The sequence below is a fragment of the Coffea arabica genome, chromosome 11c, assembly GCF_036785885.1.
Source record: "Coffea arabica cultivar ET-39 chromosome 11c, Coffea Arabica ET-39 HiFi, whole genome shotgun sequence".
NCBI classification, from domain to species: domain Eukaryota; kingdom Viridiplantae; phylum Streptophyta; class Magnoliopsida; order Gentianales; family Rubiaceae; genus Coffea; species Coffea arabica.
Window position 1 is genome coordinate 42,833,746 of NC_092330.1, and position 18,538 is coordinate 42,852,283.

The 18,538-nt window shown below is 36.9% G+C and overlaps 3 protein-coding genes across 4 annotated transcripts; 1 reads left to right on the forward strand and 2 right to left on the reverse strand.

Moving 5' to 3' along the window:
* The first annotated feature begins 1,186 nt into the window (after nucleotides 1-1,186).
* LOC113716974 (serine/threonine-protein phosphatase PP2A-2 catalytic subunit) lies at nucleotides 1,187-6,624 on the forward strand. Its single transcript, XM_027241551.2, has 6 exons — nucleotides 1,187-1,838; nucleotides 3,828-3,942; nucleotides 5,383-5,491; nucleotides 5,570-5,647; nucleotides 5,902-6,093; nucleotides 6,170-6,624. Exons 1-6 carry the CDS (start codon nucleotides 1,586-1,588, stop codon nucleotides 6,341-6,343), a joined length of 921 nt encoding a protein of 306 aa, XP_027097352.1. The 5' UTR covers nucleotides 1,187-1,585; the 3' UTR covers nucleotides 6,344-6,624.
* A 558-nt stretch (nucleotides 6,625-7,182) lies between these two features.
* Nucleotides 7,183-10,496, reverse strand: LOC140017025 (uncharacterized). 2 transcript variants are annotated; one of them, XM_072071383.1, is made up of 5 exons: nucleotides 10,386-10,496; nucleotides 10,030-10,247; nucleotides 9,598-9,745; nucleotides 8,334-8,636; nucleotides 7,183-7,492 (listed from the first exon to the last, which is right to left on the reverse strand). In XM_072071383.1, exons 2-5 carry the CDS (start codon nucleotides 10,119-10,121, stop codon nucleotides 7,379-7,381), a joined length of 657 nt encoding a protein of 218 aa, XP_071927484.1. In that variant the 5' UTR covers nucleotides 10,122-10,247; nucleotides 10,386-10,496; the 3' UTR covers nucleotides 7,183-7,378. The 2 variants fall into 2 exon arrangements, with proteins under 2 accessions (XP_071927484.1, XP_071927485.1); XM_072071384.1 differs by lacking the exon at nucleotides 10,386-10,496 and having other exon boundaries at nucleotides 10,030-10,263.
* Nucleotides 10,497-12,361: 1,865 nt separating this feature from the next.
* Nucleotides 12,362-14,013, reverse strand: LOC140016883 (transcription factor MYB1R1-like). The gene is made up of 3 exons (XM_072070977.1): nucleotides 13,541-14,013; nucleotides 13,149-13,357; nucleotides 12,362-13,025 (listed from the first exon to the last, which is right to left on the reverse strand). Exons 1-3 carry the CDS (start codon nucleotides 13,833-13,835, stop codon nucleotides 12,513-12,515), a joined length of 1,017 nt encoding a protein of 338 aa, XP_071927078.1. The 5' UTR covers nucleotides 13,836-14,013; the 3' UTR covers nucleotides 12,362-12,512.
* Nucleotides 14,014-18,538: the final 4,525 nt, after the last annotated feature.

An 18,538-nucleotide genomic window follows, 5' to 3' on the forward strand; every position in this document is an offset into this window, starting at 1 on the left:
ATATATTTTTGCGAGTGATCTACCAATTCTATCCCCAAAATTTGTAACCGGGTTGTTAGATGGTTTGATTCACAATTGAGAGTTTATTTTTAGGATGTAAAAGCTTGGATTTTTAAATGTGAATGACCAATTTATTTCATTTTAAGTGTGAGGGACGAAAAAAATATTTTTACGAAATGAGAGAAATGAAATAGGTCATTTCCTCTTTCAAATAATACTCGATCCAAACAAAATTTTGAACCGTAACAAATTTGAAGATTTGATCGATCTTGGCTCCTTGTACTTAAACACTTCCACAGCGGGCTCCACTTCTAAAATCAAAATGGATTCATAATTCATTCTGGCCCAATTAATCACATTTCACTATCTTGCGCCTTACGCGTACGCTCGTAATCTTAGAACGCAGCTTCAGTGACACGTGTCCCCAGCATTTTGTTTTGACCCGGCGGAGCCACCGGAGCGAGAAATTTCGTTAAACAATTTTGACGCCGCAACAAAGCAAAAACATTAATTTATTAACAAATAACATACAAATTCATGCTGGAAACTTCAAAAATACTACAATGCTCCCTCATATTCTGTAAAAACCTATTTTGATACCTGTTGCCTGAAACGAGACAGATTGAACCTTAATTTTTTTTTTTGGTTGGTGACAAATACACTTGGTTAGATTTGATAGTTGATACTGATGTTTGGTCATCTTTAAACACCCAAATGCCAAATCTTTGATTCCAAATTAAAATTAAAATTAAAATTACGACTGCTTTGTTTTAAAATAGGAACTATGTGCAAAGAATTATTTGTGTTTTTTGGGACTGTGTTTGGCCATTTTATTAAATAAAAAGATTGTTAATAATATATTTAATTTTATTTCAAAAGGGAAGCATTATGTTAGACATTTTTCGTTCCAAATTATTTGTATATAGAAAAGTTATAATATGGTGTTAGAAATAATGGGGCAAAAAAGTGATTTACTACCAAGGTAGAGCTGTTTAAATAAACTTGGAAAAATTTGCTTGATTTGGACTTTAACGGGGCTGAATGCAGGTTAAATCAAAATGCGAAGGACTGTTTTAGCAAAATTTTCAAATTTCATTTACATTTGCATTTCATTTGGGCTCATTAGAGTTTCATTTCACATTCCACCATTTCTTCTCTCTCTCTCTCTCTCTCTCTCTCTTCTCCCACACCATCATCACATATACAGATAATACACAAACATACATACAGCTCGATAGATTAAAAAATATATGTTCTGATAAAATATAGATACACACATATATATAATCCTAGGCCAATATATTGGAAGAATTTTCTCTCTCTCTGCATTTTCGGGAGAGAAATTTCAGAAAACAGAAAATGATTTGGAAAATTGGGAAATTGGAGCCCTAGTTTTTTTTTTTTGGTCATTTTCTCTGCCAATCGAATTTGTAAGTGAATTCTGGTAGACAGTTAATCGGTAATTTCTTTTGTTTATTTGGTGGCCTGCATCATCGTTTAGCTAATTGTAATTCGCGTCGATCGACAAAGAAAACCTAGATCGGCGAAAACAAAGGGAAAAGAAAGGAAAAAAGAGTGGGGAAAAATGCCGTCGCATGCGGATCTGGATAGGCAGATAGAGCAATTGATGGAGTGCAAGCCGCTGACTGAGGCGGAGGTGAAGACGCTCTGCGATCAGGCGAGGGCGATTCTAGTGGAAGAATGGAATGTGCAGCCGGTAAAATGTCCGGTGACGGTCTGCGGCGATATTCACGGCCAGTTCTACGATCTCATCGAACTTTTCCGGATAGGAGGAAATGCTCCCGACACAAATTACCTATTCATGGGCGATTACGTTGGTAAGCAATTCATTTCCGGTTTAGGAAATTTATTAAAGTTAGGGATTTCTTTGATTTCACTGTACATATAAAGGTCGAATAGTTGGTGATCTATGATTATCTATTAGTTTTCTTGGTTTTTATGGGTTTTTATTTTATATGTTTGCTTTATATGTGATCAAGGGATGTGTTTGCTTTTAAAAGAAGTGGCATATTCAAAGATGTCTATATTGTTTGGATGGGTGTTTATAAATTATTGAATATTTCAGTTTAGGTAGATCTATGATTTGTTCTAGGAAGGAATTTATGTGGTATAAGGAGCTGAAGCCATTATGAGGGGTTCATTCCAAAATAACTTTTCTAGGTTTTGAAAATAAATTTCTTTGACTATGGATTTTGCTTCGCATTTATGGAAATTTGTATCCCTTGTTCGAGTGGCATTATTCATGTCAGTTGTTTGTAGTGGTTGATTACTGCTTATTGGAATTGTATTGCACGATATACAAGGTCTGAACAAAGGAACCAAATAAATGAAGAGACTATTTGGCTGACGTTTTCAATTTCCTCTGGAAGTTTTGGGGAAAAAAGGGGCTTGACATGGTGGCATGTAGTTGCACTGCTCAGCTGCCAAGTTTTTTTTGGTATTTGACTTGTAATAGGCAGCAATGAGTGGATTGTTGTGGGTTAATTTGGATTTGACATCACCAGCAAGCAACTTTGAGAAATGTAGGTGAAGAAGAATTATTGGATCCAGGACTTGAAAGTTTGATGACTTGTGAAGAAGGTGAAGTTGCTGTGTTAGTAAACGGATTTGCGCTTTAACAAGTTTGATCTGAGCTGCTATTTGATTTGGAGAGTTTGTTAGAAGAGTTGCTGGGAATGTCATTAGTCACTGTAATCTACTGGACTTTTACTTGCTTAACCTGGTTGAGGCATGATTGAGCTTTAGTGTCATAAAGCAAAGGTTTGCTTTGAGTTCGATGCATATGAGATTTGTTCACAGACAGTCTATTTGCTGACTAACTGCAATTACATGTTGAGGCATTGTTGATTAGATTGTTAAACTTTTCTATTCATGTTGCCAATGCTTCTCATATTTGTAATTCCTTGGAAGTTGGCTATGTTGGCTATTGTGGGATGATTTGCACATGTAAAGAACCTTAAGCTTCATGCTGTTCTGTTTGTTGGCTATTCATTTATTATATGTTATTGCTGTAAACTATTTGCATATTATTTCCAATTCCATCTGTTAACCAGTCTAATTTCAGCAGTGAATGGCAATCAGTGGTGTTCCTTTTCCTCTTTGATTAGTAGTAATCAGTCTTTGGGAGTATTTGGAAAGTGGAAGCATTGTTAGTTTGAAGAAAATGGATACTTAATTACCATAGGTGAATTCAAGATTTATTATGGTGCTTAAATGAATTCTGCAGATTTTGGGAATATGGATTACCAGTTGTACGTAATGCTCAGAAGTATTTGTTAGCATTTAAACATCCTGTTGGTTCTGCAATTTAATGTTGATTTTCCTCAAACATTGAAAAGATGGGGAAACTGCTTAGTGTTATTAGATTATTGCCAAATAGATGGAAGAAACATGAAAGATAATTTGTCTCTGGTTTTGAGGTGTCGCGCTCCTGTCATGATGGGAACTTTTCTGGCTGCTACTAGTCATTACTTCTATTTTGCCTTTATAATTTTGAGCCTTCTAAACAGATGGTTAATTGGTCTTATCTGCTTCTTGTCATTGAATACCTTCTATTTTTAGTTCGTATCTGCATTAGTAGAGATGATATTCATGTTTTCCTGTATAATATATCTCTGTCCATCTTAGAAATTATATGGCTTGATAACCATGCTCTAGACATGTTTTCCACCATTGATGCCTTTCTAATTGGATGAGTATCTTTTATGAGCTTGAAGTTGGTGCTTATAGAGCTTGTTCCTTGACAATCAATATTTCCTTGATATCAAACTTCAATATCCTGTTGATGACAATTCCATTTAATGCAGACCGTGGGTACTACTCAGTGGAGACTGTCACACTCTTAGTTGCTCTGAAAGTTCGTTATAGAGATAGAATCACAATTCTTAGAGGAAATCATGAAAGTCGGCAAATTACTCAAGTGTAAGGCTTTTGTACGCTCGGATGAGTACATTGTTGCTAAGAGTACAAATTCTGTGGTTAAATATGTCGATTCTTGTTGTTTCATGGGAAATACATGATTTAGGAATTCTGTATCATAAAGTTTGTATAATAAAGTTTAATTTAAAAGACTTGGACAATTTAGTATGGGAGTCGCCACATACTTTAGTGGATATGTCTTTAGTTCTCACCTGGACATGGCTCTGCACTTTTCTCCATTCTTCTGTGCTTCACAACAGAAGAAGCATTCTGGTATTTATTTCCATTATCTGTAAGTCTATATTATTTGTCTTTCTGCTTGGCAGCAGTAGGTGCATATTCCAGCTCGCATACTTGAATACATACTTATGTGGTTAACTGGTGAATGAAACAGGCATAAGGTGGTATGAAAGAAGGGTTAGGGAAGGAATAAAGCTAGAAAGGATGGAACCAACAAGGTTTCTGTTTGTTGCATTTTGTCAAATTAACTTCTGTAATGTTGTGGTTCTCTTTGCAATGCCAACTGATCTTTTAAGGCATAAGTTTTTAGTTTTTTTCTGTCCATACTAGTTTGGGATTATGCTGTTGAGAGTTGGTTATAGGTGAAAAGTATCATTGATGGTCAACCTTGGGGGACATGTGATATGTTTTTCCTGAATTTCATTTCCTTCAAAAGATTATTTTTATCCTCCCTTCAATTTGTCCGAAAGTTTTTTCTACACGATTGGACCGTTTGGATTAGCTCTTTTAAGGGGTGTTTTTGAAAAATTTTACTGTAACAAAGTTTTTATAGTATATTTTGGGATATTTTTGGAAAATATTTTGGGATATTTAAGAGTAAAAGAGTTTTTAGAATGTATTTTGGGATTTTTTTAAACATTAAAAAAAATTTAGACTACTTTTTAGAGTGCCTTTTAGAGTACTTTTTAAAAATTTTAATAGTATGTGAAAATCTAATTTTTTAAAAACTCTTGAATCCAAACAGCCATCCTGGTTTTCAATACCATAATCTTTGTAGTGCGAAAAGTTAGAATCATTCCTACAAATAATTTAAACTCATGTAAGGGTGGGGTTTGTGCGAGAGAATGTTAATGGAAGATGAATCATAAAGTTTAAGTCCCATATATCAAGATGTTTATCCTGGTGTCTTGCTTTAGCCTGGTTGAGTTATTTCTAGCCTATGCATCTTGCCTGTTCTTTTCTTCAGCAAGTTTCATATAGGGCCAGCAATTTTTATTTTCCATAAGTAGTGATGATCTCTGAAATTCCATCTAGTCGATTGTCATAATGTTCAGTCAAGCTTTGTGAGCCTCCTCTTATGACCTTTTTATTGTTGTGGATGCGACAAATGAACCTTTCTTTTGCTTAATTAGAAGCAAGGGACCATACTGATTCATTTCAGGCCTGCTTCAGTATTAACAAATTGTTTGTTCCTAATGTCAGGTATGGTTTTTATGATGAATGCTTAAGGAAGTATGGAAATGCCAATGTCTGGAAGTATTTTACTGATCTTTTTGATTACCTCCCCCTGACAGCACTTATTGAGAGTCAGGTTTGAGCAGTAGTATGTGAATATGTGTGCTTAATTAATCTCATTACCGCTTCCAATAGCAATATTACTCTATTGTAGATCTTCTGTTTGCATGGAGGGCTTTCACCATCACTTGATACGCTAGATAATATTCGAGCCTTGGACCGCATACAGGAGGTACATTAGTCTTAGCTTCAATTTCACGTACTTTAGCTGATGACCTTTTCTCTATATATATGACAAGTGGTTCCTTTGGCTTTATGTAAGGATTTTCGATCCCCTTCTGTTTTTGAATGTTCCCAAATCTACGTTTGGTTTCTCTCTCTTTCTTTGAGACGAACTCTCTTCTTTTACTTGTCTCGAATTTTGCTCAAAATTTTCTACCACTCCTAATGAGAATTTGGCTGGCAAATATGTTTGTGGTTGTATAGGTCCCACATGAAGGACCAATGTGCGACCTGTTATGGTCTGATCCTGATGATCGGTGTGGATGGGGCATATCACCTCGTGGGGCTGGCTACACTTTTGGACAGGATATTGCAGCTCAGTTCAACCACACCAATGGGCTTAGTCTGATTTCAAGAGCCCATCAGCTTGTCATGGAGGGCTATAACTGGTGTCAGGTTCGTTGACTGGGAAATGACCTCATTGCATCGTGCGTTACATAGTTTCTAATTATTCATTCTTGTTATTTTGTAGGAGAAGAATGTGGTGACTGTATTTAGTGCTCCAAACTATTGTTATCGGTGCGGAAATATGGCTGCAATCCTCGAAATTGGGGAGAACATGGAGCAAAATTTCCTTCAATTTGATCCAGCACCTCGTCAGATTGAACCTGACACCACAAGGAAAACCCCAGATTATTTTTTGTGAGCTTATTTTCCTGCCAGGTCTTTGTAGTCCTCGCTTGCTATTCTCTCTGTAGATGTGTCTAAAAAGAGGAGTTTTTGCTGTTTGAGGATTATTACTACCATCATTCTTTTTTTTGTGGCGTTGCTCTGCTGCTGACTTTGATTATGTGCTCGGGATTCTTGCCCAAGAATTGATGGGAGGCACCAAGTCTTTTGTCTTGTATATTTTTTTCCGGAATAGAAGGAAGCAGCAATAACATGACATGGTATATTGTGTTATGTAATGTCAGAATTTTTATTTTAGGACACAGGTCTCGGCACTATTCTGAGTCAGCGCTGCGTGTTTTGATGACTAATTATTTCAGCTAAATTTTCCGCGACGGATTAGAAACTTCAGTTTTTGTTCTTTTTTTTTTTTTGGCCCCAAATAGTTCTGCCGAGATCTGGTCATTTAAATCTTAAAAAGCATTCGGCGAATCTTGGTGTAGCACGACGGTGTGTGCGTTGCCATGCGCCATCTGTTTCTCAGCAGCGTAGCGGAGCATTTAACTGCTGAGCATTTTACTGCTGAGTTGATATGATACTACAAAGCTCCTATCTTGGGTAGATGTAGCCTTCACCATGCAGGTGATAAATGAACGTCTCTCGCTTTATCTGCACGAGGGATTTCTACATTGTACTGGTTATAAATGAGTGCCTTGCATATCCGCGCACAGGTTCAGAGAAAATATTACAGCAATGCCAACACTGGATTCTTTAAAAGGCATCTCGGATGGGATCCCCTTCCAAAACCAAGCGTTCTACACCTAAACTTTGAACACAGTTAATGTTAAATTACTGCGGCAACATTTTTTGCTAGCATAACTCGGAAGCAGCCACCTTGAAATGGCAATCAGATTACGGGTAAAGCAGGTAATTGGAGCGCAAATTACATGCAAAAAGGATTTGCAGAACCAAGAATAAAAGTGATACAGGAAAGGAGGGAAGCAGGTTTTCGGGAAAATTCCTCAACTAATTCCTCCTTTATGAATGATAGTGAGGGCCACGGAGCACTAATTTAAAACCTAGAATTATTAGGTACTCTGGCTTGTCCCCCTGGCACAGCGTTAGCTCTCTTCCTTCTGAAGTATATGGCTGAACCACTAATAAGCAGCAAACCGACCATAATCCCCTACATAGAGCAGATTTGAATACAGACATGAACAAGTGTGACCAAAGCACTAAAAGCTTGTTTATTCTGTTGTTCATCTAAGGAAAAAGCTGGCATATAATCACACGAAGTATTGGCATACAGAAGATCCGCATCTTTTTCATAAACCACAAAGGTACTAGTCTTCACACACAAGCCCATGTCCCCAAACTTTACTCCTAGTCAGTACTGTCTACCCAAGTAGCATCAAAAAGTTGAGTAACTAAAGTTTATTTTCTCTCTGTTCAATACAAGTTTTGTTAGTTTTTTTTTTTTTTGTTCAAATACAATTTTTAATTATAGACTGAAGCACAATAATTCCAGGACTACACTCGCTGTGGACCCAGTCCCCTGAATGACAACCATGGTCCGTGCTCCGCCACTGAGCAAAAGTTTACCTATTTATGCATGATGATGAATGCCTTACCTATACATCCAACCCACACCAGCCAGCAAGCAAAATGAAAAGAAAAGAGAGAATTTTGCATTAACGTATTCATCAAATGAGGTTGGATGATTATTCTATGAATATACTAGAAATCATTCATTTGTGGGTCACAATCTGCATCATGATGGTAGCAGCTTCGGTTACAATTAAATTTTATTCCTAAGCACCCTATTTTCTGTCAGGTATAACTCATTCCACACCCTTCCAGTCTGCAGTTTATTTGTTTCTACCAATAAAACTAGCAGGGTGCCATCCAAAATACAGGATAGTACAAAGAGAATCGTTTTTAACGTATAGGGGTCTTAATCAATCAAAAGTTCAATAGTTAGAAGGCATTGTGGAGTCAAAGAATCCGTGAGTTGAGATTTAACTTACCTCAAAACCCAGCACAGACAACTTTTCTTCATTTGCAGCAGGTATACAACTTCTGTAAGTAATATAAGCTTGTCTGCCATCATCTGATGTGGTCGACTCATCGAGTAAATGTCTCTGTGATGCCATTATAGTAAGCTTGTCTCCAGAATTCATATTGACAGGCTGCATAACCTTCATGCTTTCAAGAGCAGATCGACCTTTCTGCAATTTCTTGCCATTTGCCTCCTTTGAATCAGACCCAGTATCCACACATTTCAAGGGGATACGATATCCAGTTTCACTGCAGCGATACTTTTCATCATTCTACAGCAAACATGCCATTTCAAAACTAAGTCCAACTAACAGATTGTGGAAGAGGCATAAAAAAACAGAAACTGACAGAAAACAACATTTTTCCATTTTTCATTTCATCTTTGAATTTCTTATTGCATTTGATGATTAGAACTTACTGCAACTCAAGGTTAATACTATCAAATGAACATATGTTCAGCTAAGAATGACTTAGTACTTAATGTCTAGGGATCAATAAGGATAGCAGCAAACATCTAAGCAAATTTTGAAGCTTTTTGGATTTTATCGAGATCGACAATCATTTATCTGTTTCAAATTTCTGTAACAAGCCTCATAGTTATACAGTAGTGCTCCACAAAATATTATTCATTCTTGTGCACATCAGAAAAATTCACAGCAGCTTTAGAATAGATTATTTGGTCTTAAAGACGACATATGACATATTGCGATAATCAGACGAATGAAAGTTTATATCCTTTACTTTGCTTTCCACGTATGGAAATTGAAGCAAACCAACCATTACATGAAAACGGTCTAGCTTGTGAATGCATCCGAGGTTAAGTTCAGCATGCATGCTTTTTGTGCTTAAAAAGTGCAAATGCATACTCTAATTTGTCTTTAACTCAGCCTGCCACATAGAATAATGGTGCAGCAGACGCACCAAACAAGCTCTCATTGTAAAATGCATACAAAACACAAATTAGCATTTAAAGTTCACAGGTACTTGCTCAGCAGGTCCTAAATTAACTTCCCGGGAAAGAATACAATCAACAACCTCTCACTTAACTAGTCCTAAAGCTTGCACATTCCCGTCAATCAGCTCAAGAACTTGAAGTAATTCCATCAGTTCAATATTGTCAAAGAATTTTCGGCTATACACTTATTCCAATAGCACATTCTAAACACTCGAACAAATGGTCATGAATATCTGATCAAAATTACATTAAAAGGGGGCAAGAGAGTGTGAGCATACCTTTTCAGAGTAGGCACAGGGGACACAAGGACCTGAAGGTGAGCATTCATAGGTAATATTTCCACCATTAGGAGTCTCCTTAAAACCCATCAAAGCTCTTCTTCCAATGTTGAGATATCCTGAACCCACTTCTCCACTTTCTCCTGCTCTGTTCATACACCCCAGAAAACAAAAAACCAATACAGCAAGAATTTCACTAAAAGGAATCCAGACCCGACTTCCCCTTTTATTCTTTTTCCTCAAGTTCTACCTCAATAGTTCTCAAGAAAATAGCTTAACCAATTAAGCCAGAACCCAGAAAACATCCCCAACCCACTTCCCTCTTGGTCTTCCACTATTTTCAAATCAACAAATTAACCAAAAAAAAGTAAAGATACTAACTTTATCCCATAAAGCAAGAATCTTTAATCAGAGGAAGAAGTTTGCTCTTACCTTTGGACCTCAGCAGAGAGATCGGAGATTAAAGAGCAGAAGAAGAGGACGGCGGCAAACGGCCAATTCGTCGGAGCCAAACGGGATTTCATCTTGTTTAAACTCAAGAAAAAGTGGATCAAATTGAGATGGATCTCTATTCTATGTCTCTCCCCTGTGGAATGAATGTATCGACGATTATTTGTGTGAATACCATGCGACTGTTGAATTTCACCGACCTATGCATACCAAAAACCTCTCAATCGATGTTCTAGTTTACGCAATGAGTCGTGACATTGAAGAGCACGCTTTTTCTGGGTGGGGTACATTGCTTCAAACAAGCGATTACTTAAAAGCGTTACAGTTATGCAACTGACCTGCCGCGCCTTTCTCTCTCAAGGCGTGGATTTTTACAATGCCGCTGAGCTGCACCTCTCACTTTTTCTTTTTTCTTTTTTTCTTTTGTCGAAAGATAAGTAAAAGGTTTTGAATTGAAACCTTTCGCTTGTACTCTTTTTGATATTATCCAATTCAATCCACCCTTACGCCTTTTTTTTTTGAGAAATAGTTTTTCAGAATTCAACGACGAATAATATATGCTTCTTTAGAACCCTATGATGTACTTGATTATCAAAGATCATTTGTTGGATTTCGGCACATTTTTTGTGGTATTTGCAATTCTTAACATTTGTGAGTTAGTAGTTTGTTGATTGTATTATTCTCACTATTGTATAATCTTCTCCCAAAAAAAAAAAAAAAAAAAAAAAGAGCGGAGCACGATTATCTCTGTCAATGCATAATAAACAATTACATTAATTTAGATTTCCCACTAGCAAGTCGACCACATTGATATTTGTCAAATGCTAAATTCCCCTACTCAACTTTTAATAGGATTTAGACTGTTACACTTTGCTGGTTGTTCAGTGGATCATTTTCTTTACTTTTCTTTTAAATCCATCAAGAAATATGCCATGCATATTTATATTGGCCTTCAAATAACTCTCTGGTCTTTCATTTTTTTTTTCCTTTTTGCGTTTTTTTGGATGACAAAGAATTCTCTGGTCTCTATAAGCTGCGTTACCCTGATGTAATATTTAGGAATTGATTGCTCGTACTAATGAAGATTCGGATCCACGTAGGCCCTCGCGATTCAGGTATTAACCATCACCTGAAATGACCAATATTTTTTTTAATCAAGTACCTGAAAATTCAACTAGCCGTACATAAAGCACTGACACTTGGAACTAACAGCTTTTCTGCTTCTTCTTTCTGGACTAATTAAATAAATTACCTGGATCTTCTTGCTACTTTAAAAAAAAATGCTACAATATTTTGATCACTACCTAATTAAGCAGTTGCTTATACCAGAAAATTATCACTTAACGATTCCTATAAATTGTTAGGTAAATTAACCATTCATGCCGACTCATAAACAAAAACTTTTCCTACAAGTATGTAGTGAGGTTACATGTAACATTACCCCTAATAAGCCTTAGACTAACAAGCCCAATGGAAGGATGCTTACAAGGTTGAAGTTGCTTAAATATTCCAAATCGCTTTTACACTATTGCTTGGTTGAGGAGAAGAATATTTCTTTTGACTTCTCTTTCATTGGATGCGTGTATATATATATATATATATATATATATATATCTTTTCCAGCAACAATACATTTGTATAATCTTCTCTATCCTAATCTAGGGGGAGGAGGAGCCTAAGGAGGCTGTGGTAGAGGACTAATGAGTATACAGACCCAACTAAATTAAGAGAATGCTACGACACAACTCTTAAATTTTTTTCGCTGTAATTTCTACTGCCCAAGAAAGGACTTGAGCCCCTCCCTCCCTGACGGGCACTGAGCCATTGGCCCAGTGGTTTGCGCATATATACCCATTACCTTTCTAATATGCCAAGACCCAGTGAACATGCTCTGGTCTGGCAGTTGTCATGTACCATATCCAGAGAAGAGATGACCTAAATTAGGGCGAGGGGAAAAATCACAAAAAGTCTGTGGGAATCATTTATGCCCAAAAATCATAAAAGCGCCACATTTCTGGTACAAATAGGGTTTGGTGGCATAGGAATCTTACGAATATTGGCATAAAGAAAAATACTCCATACTGCTTTTTTACAAGTGGAAGCAACATATAGTAAGGGGACACCAACAAGCAGAAAGTTGATCCATTTTGCCTGTATGAGGCCACAAAGGAATCAGCCATAAATAAAACAGGAATTTCCCCAACTATTGAAAGTGACTTAACGTTATCTCACTCTCATCACAATATTAATTAATTAATTAATTATTACCCCCAAACCCTGTACAACAAGGAATTGTCTCTAATTAACCACCTAATAATCTAATGCTAAAAGCTAATCAAACCTAACCCTATCATATTATGTTACTCTAAAAAAGAAAAAAAAAAAAGCTCTACTTTACAACACAGATTGCATTAGTTATAATAACATTACTACTTGTACGTACTACTAATTAGGCTTTTTCTCCATCAAGCAACACTGATGATGCTGTCTCCACTGCTATTGTCAAAACTACTTGGCATGGCCTGAAATGGTGATGTGTGCCTCGCCGGCGGTGACGATGATGACGGCGAGTGCTGCTCTGATGATGGTTGCGATGCTGCTGATGACGAAGGGGTTGATAGTTTTAATGATAAAGGCAAAGGGTCTGGGATGGTTGTCTTGTTTAAGTTGAGATCTGCCATTTTTGAGGATGGAGGGATCGGAGCAAGAGGGATTGGACGAATAAGCTTAGGAGTTGGGGATGATGTATTATTGGTACGGTTTAGCAGCAATTGATTGTTGGCTGGTCCTAATGTAAGGCTCTCTAACGATGATACACCCTTGACTGGGTTGACTGGTAACATTACAGGCGCAATATTTGTTGGATAGGTGGACATGGGAAATTTTTCCAGATTGTTGATTAGATTTTTCTGCTGTTGCATTGCTGGTTGAGGCACGGATTCTTCTTGTGCTCTGTCTTCCATTGCTGAGCCCAAAACCTGTCAATTCATTTCAGAAAGGATTTACTAGCTAGTTTAGAAAGACAATTGACAAGGGTATTTATTGGCTGAATAATAATAATCATCATCATAATAAACAAATAAAAGTGATTGGTTGAATACCGTATCAGTGGTGATGTCAAAGAGACTAGATCTCCGGCGCCTCCGGCTGTGATTGTTGCGGCGGAGGAAGTATTTCTGAGCATGGCTAGCAACCTGAGTAGGTGTACGTGTCTTGACAAAGTTTCTTGAAATTCCTCTCCAATCTCCTTTCCCCACTTTTTGCAATCCCAGCAAAAATAGCCTGTGCTCATCCTCAGTCCAGGGCACTCCTGCATACATATATTTATATATATATATACACACACACACACACACACCAATTCATCATCCAAAAACTCATACGGTTCCTACAATAAACTGAGTGCCCCTTCTCGCTATGTATCAAATTTAACAGATATATATATATATATATATATATATATATATAAAAGAGTGATTTTAGAAGATATTACCTCGTTTTCGTTCCCGGTTTCTAGCAGAAGGATGGACAACATCATCGGAAGCATATCCGGCGTTAACATCATTATTATTCATGGAATCCTGAGGCTGCTCAAACTGAGCAAGATTGTTCATACTAGCACTTTTCCTGAATGATCCCTCCATCACTCTTACACCAAACAGCATGAACCCTTTATTACAACCATCAGCTGCAGCCGCCGCGGCCGGCCCGGCACCACTAACTTCCGGGCATGTTTGGCAGCAGTTCTGGCCATCATTTCCACACTGCAGAGAGCATGAGCTGGCCATTTTTCGCAGCCTCCCCAGCTAGCTATTCCCTTACTTGGTTAAGAAAATTAAGAAATAAAACGTACGGTTAGATGATATACTGCTATCAAGCTTGGTGCAAATGATCCTCAGCCGCCCATACAGGCAAAAAGAGAGAGAGAGAGGGAGAGAAAAAGAAGGGGAAAGTAGAAATGGACGCTTTCTTTTTCCTTTTTCTTTTTCTTTTTTTTTGGTTTTGGTTTTGGTTCTGTTCTCTCCTGAGAGAGAAAGAGAGAAAGAAAGACAATAAGAAAGGATGAATAAGAACGACTGGGATGGGATGCCGCTGTTGTTGATATTATTATACCATAGCATTCAAGCTAGGGTTTTCTTTGTTTATTACAGCAGCTTGTGCTTAATGACTTGTTCTTGGTACTGCGTCCTATTACTTAAAATATTCCAATGCTTCGCAGGGACATTGCAAATACCTACAACTCTAAATCTCGTACGTCGACCATCAAAAATGAGCCCAGGAATCAAAGAAAGTCACAAAAATCGAAGCCGTCAACTTCAAAGAATCAAAGTCGTCGTGGTTCACTGGAAATAGAGAGTAGCGTCATTATTATCACTAAAACCACGTGTCTCCATAATTTCTCCTCCGAGTCCGTCCTATGGTTCCTTCTAGCGGGGGTAAAGGCGTTTTATTGAGTACTGGAAATTGACGTGATTAATTAACGATTGTTAGACACTTGACTTTCTTGCCAAAAAAGAAGGGTCGAATTTAAACTTTTAAATTAGTTGATGAAGAAGAGTATTTTGAACCGATGGATGAGAGTAGTAGTATGAGTTAGGTGACAGGGGAGAATTAATGCTCGCCCCATTAGTATACTAAATGCTTAAGAATCATTAAGAAAGAAATATGAAAGAAGGAATGGCAGAGGAGACTGAGAGAGAGAGAGAGACCGGATTCAAAAAAAAACATGGAAAGAAAAAGGGATGGTGGAGGTGGAGGGGCAGTTCTCCACCGTCAAATTGGCATATTCGGGGGGGGGCTGTGTTTCTTTTGGAAAAAGATATGATGGTTGTCTCTATTACTAATATTTTGCTTTCGTCCTGCCATTGGCTTTGTATAGTCAGTCACCTTTGGTGGTGGTGGTGGTGGTGGTGGTGGTCTGGTGGTGGTGGACGACTGGTGGGTGTGATTTGTGAATTGTGAGGATAAGGGGCATTAAGACCCCACTTATCATCCCTCCACCCCAACTCCTTTTCATCAACCTTTTCGAGTGGCTGTAGTGGAAGTTCCTGTTTCTTCTTCTTCTTCTTCTCCTCTCTATTTTTTTTTTTTTTTTATGAAATAATTCATATTTAATTACACCCCTTCAGATGATTTTGTATTATATATTCACAGGTCTGCTCAGATCAATTTTTCCAGTGTCTTGCCTTTTTCCTTTTGTAGCCGACATACATGCGCGTGAGCCCTCCCTCGTGGTCATCTGACTTTGTATTTTATTTCTAGTAACCTTCTTCTTAAGTTGTCATTGCTTATTGGATCGACCAATAATTAGCATTTGGGATTCTCGGTGACATGTTTTCTATGCCAACCCAATGCCACCTATAATATTGTGTCAAGTGTCCTGTTATTATTTACACTTGTGTTAAACCAAACCAAGTTGAATTATTAGAAAATTAAAGTGTAAATAATAACGGACCACTTGGCGCAATACTATAGGTGGCATTGGATTGGCATAGAAAAACATGTTATCGAAGATCCCAAGTGAATAATTAGTAGTACTACTATGACATATATATACATACATATATATATATTTTTTTTCTTAAAAAAAAAAGAGTGAAGTATTTTATTTGTCAGAGAGAGAGAGAGAGAGAGAGAGAGGGTGGAGCTGTATGTATTTATTTTGTGGAGGAGGAGGAGGAGGAGAAGAGAACTAGAGAAGTGGATGGATAGCACGTTTTTCTTATCCTTATTAATTTCCCCTCTCCATCCATCCCTTTCATTCAATTCAATTGTCCTTTTTTTTTTTTTAAAACTTGCGTGGGCGTCCTGCTGTGCCATTGTCTCGTCGCCCTGTTCAGTACGGACCAATAACATACAAAAGGGTGAATATATGCAGTCTTTTTCTCCACAACCCTTCTGCAGATTATTGACCTACAAAAAATCAATCGATATCCCGTAAGAAACAAACATTACACACCCCATCTTATCCCTTTACGGTGGTGCTCCCTGTTCAATTTCCATGGTACAATAATGTTTTTGGGGTTATTATGTGCGTGGCTGCCCACAGGATCATTTCGATCGATGAACGGTCCTGAATTAGGACAGCAGATTTCCAGCATAAGCACGTGATGGGATGGGATGGGATGCATAAAATTACTCTGCCACTGTCTACTGATTTTTATACTACTTGAAAGCCAATCAAAAACGCAAACTCGACCTAATTCTGTCCATCCCCAGTTCATAAGCTATGGTGTGGAACCGTTTCTTGACTTGAGAATCATGGATGGACTTGAAAGCAAAACACTACTGATTATAAATAACTTCATAATCACAAAATCAGACTATAATAATAAAAGGATCGGAACACAATTGCGCTGCCAAACTGCTTGCTACGGTAGTATCAAGTATGCTTTCCGATTCCATCATCATAGGTTAATAATTGTTAGTATGCGTGCGTGTTTACATATAGTAAGATGTGCGTTTGATTAAATTAAAGTCTGAAAACTGAACTGCATTCATTAAATTATTGGATTGTTAAGTGTTAAATCAAACATATTTGATTGTACGTCGCATGCATTCAATGATAAATGAATAACTTATCACTTTATTTCTGGGAGCAAGTTTTACCTAGAAAATTCATTACCACTTAATTAATTCAGATGTTCGATTTTTTTATTATCAAACGTGTATGAATATATTAAGTTTAAATGCTGAATTAAATTATCAAACAAGACCTAAGTGTTTTGACAAGTGCTTCTTACGTTATCGTTCGAAAAACTCCTATAATTATATATAGTATTTATCATAATCTTATTATTATGAATTTATTACAATTTTTGTGGGTAAAAAAGCCCCACATCCAATGATTATCTTGCACTGGCATTACATCTCACAATTGAGGTGATTGAACGTTACTAAGAGATTGTTGATCAAATTGCACTTTGGCCTTTGCAATGTTTGAAGTCAGGAGAAAAAAAACTTCGATTAAAATGAAAACACAAAATAAATAGTTTCATTTCCTTCCTATTTTCACCTTCCCTTCCCACGTTATTTCAGACAATTGATGAAAAGTCAAAGTAATCCAAACATCATACGTGTCCTTGCAAATTTACCGTTTTAAGTTCTTCAATTGTGTTCCAAGGGCAAAAGTGGTCATAACAAAGAGAACCATCCTGCAAAATTTTGTCCTTTCCATTTCTCCCACCCCAGACTTGGAAAGGAAAAAAGGGACAAAGAACAGATAGATAGAGATAGTGAGAAAATGTATAACCATCAATTTTTTTCTTTCTTTTATTTTTATAATCTTTTTTCTTTTCCCATATCTTTGCTTCCAAACTGGCCATGGCCATGAGAAAAGATTGAACCAAAAAAAAAATAAAAATCATTCATTGGGCTTAAGCTCTATAATTTTAAGACGGCTTAAACTCTTTGGTTTGGAGATAAATTGGGCTCCAGACCCCTTTTCTTCCCCATGCAACTTCCCTGTCAATTTTTTGAAATCATTTTTCATTTTTCCCCTCCTCCATTTCTAGAATCAGGAGTATATGTAACTTTTCCCCTTCCATCTTCCCTTTTCACTCTGAAATTCTCAATGTACAAAAGATTACATAGACGTAGAAAGAGAATTTGAAAAAACTTTTTGTTCTATTGTATATATAACCCATTTTGTGTAAGCGCGTTAGAATCCCTTGCTTCTAATTGTCCTCCTTATCTTCTGGTGAATTTTGAAGCAGTAGTGAAGATATATATTTTTCCCCATTTTCATACGGAATTAAGGTTCAATTTGGAAGCACAAAGATCAAAACTTGGCAACTGAAGCACACGGGCTCTGTTATATTCAACTATATTTCATCCTTCAATTTCTAGTTTTATGATTATTGTTACCATGGTTGTTTCTTTTCCTACCTCCTCTATCCACTCTGCAATTCTCAAAACAATAAAAGAAACTATTCTAACTTTTGCAGGCAAGAAAATAGATTACACATACAGCTTTATCAGCAGTTCCGGCTCCTTTTATCACTTTCCAATGAATCTTGAATAAGTAATGAAGATTTCATTTTTTTCGTTTTTTATGTAAATTGAGGGTTCAAATTTAGAGTAAAAAGATCCTTAGTAAAAGCGCAAGAGTTTTCCATTATTTGAATACTCCTTATCCTGTGATTTCTGGGTATAGTGATTATTGTTAATGTTGTGGTTGCCCTGTCTGTTGATGATTGTTGTTGGAAATTTGGGTGAGGTGTGCTAGCGGTTGGTTTGTTGAGATGTGGAAGAGAAGGAGATTTTTCTTGCATTGAGGCCTTACAAATTACATAAAAAGACATGTATAACTTTGTTTTCTGTAAATTTTTAGGAGATGTTAGGTTAAGATCGTTACAAAAAAAAAATGATTTTTAGGAGATGCAAGGGTTTTCTATAAATGATGCAAGGTTGAGATCGTTACAAAAAGGGCAAAAAAATCTCAGCAGTCATTAAATTATTGTCAGGATCATGTTTGGGCCATCGAACTATT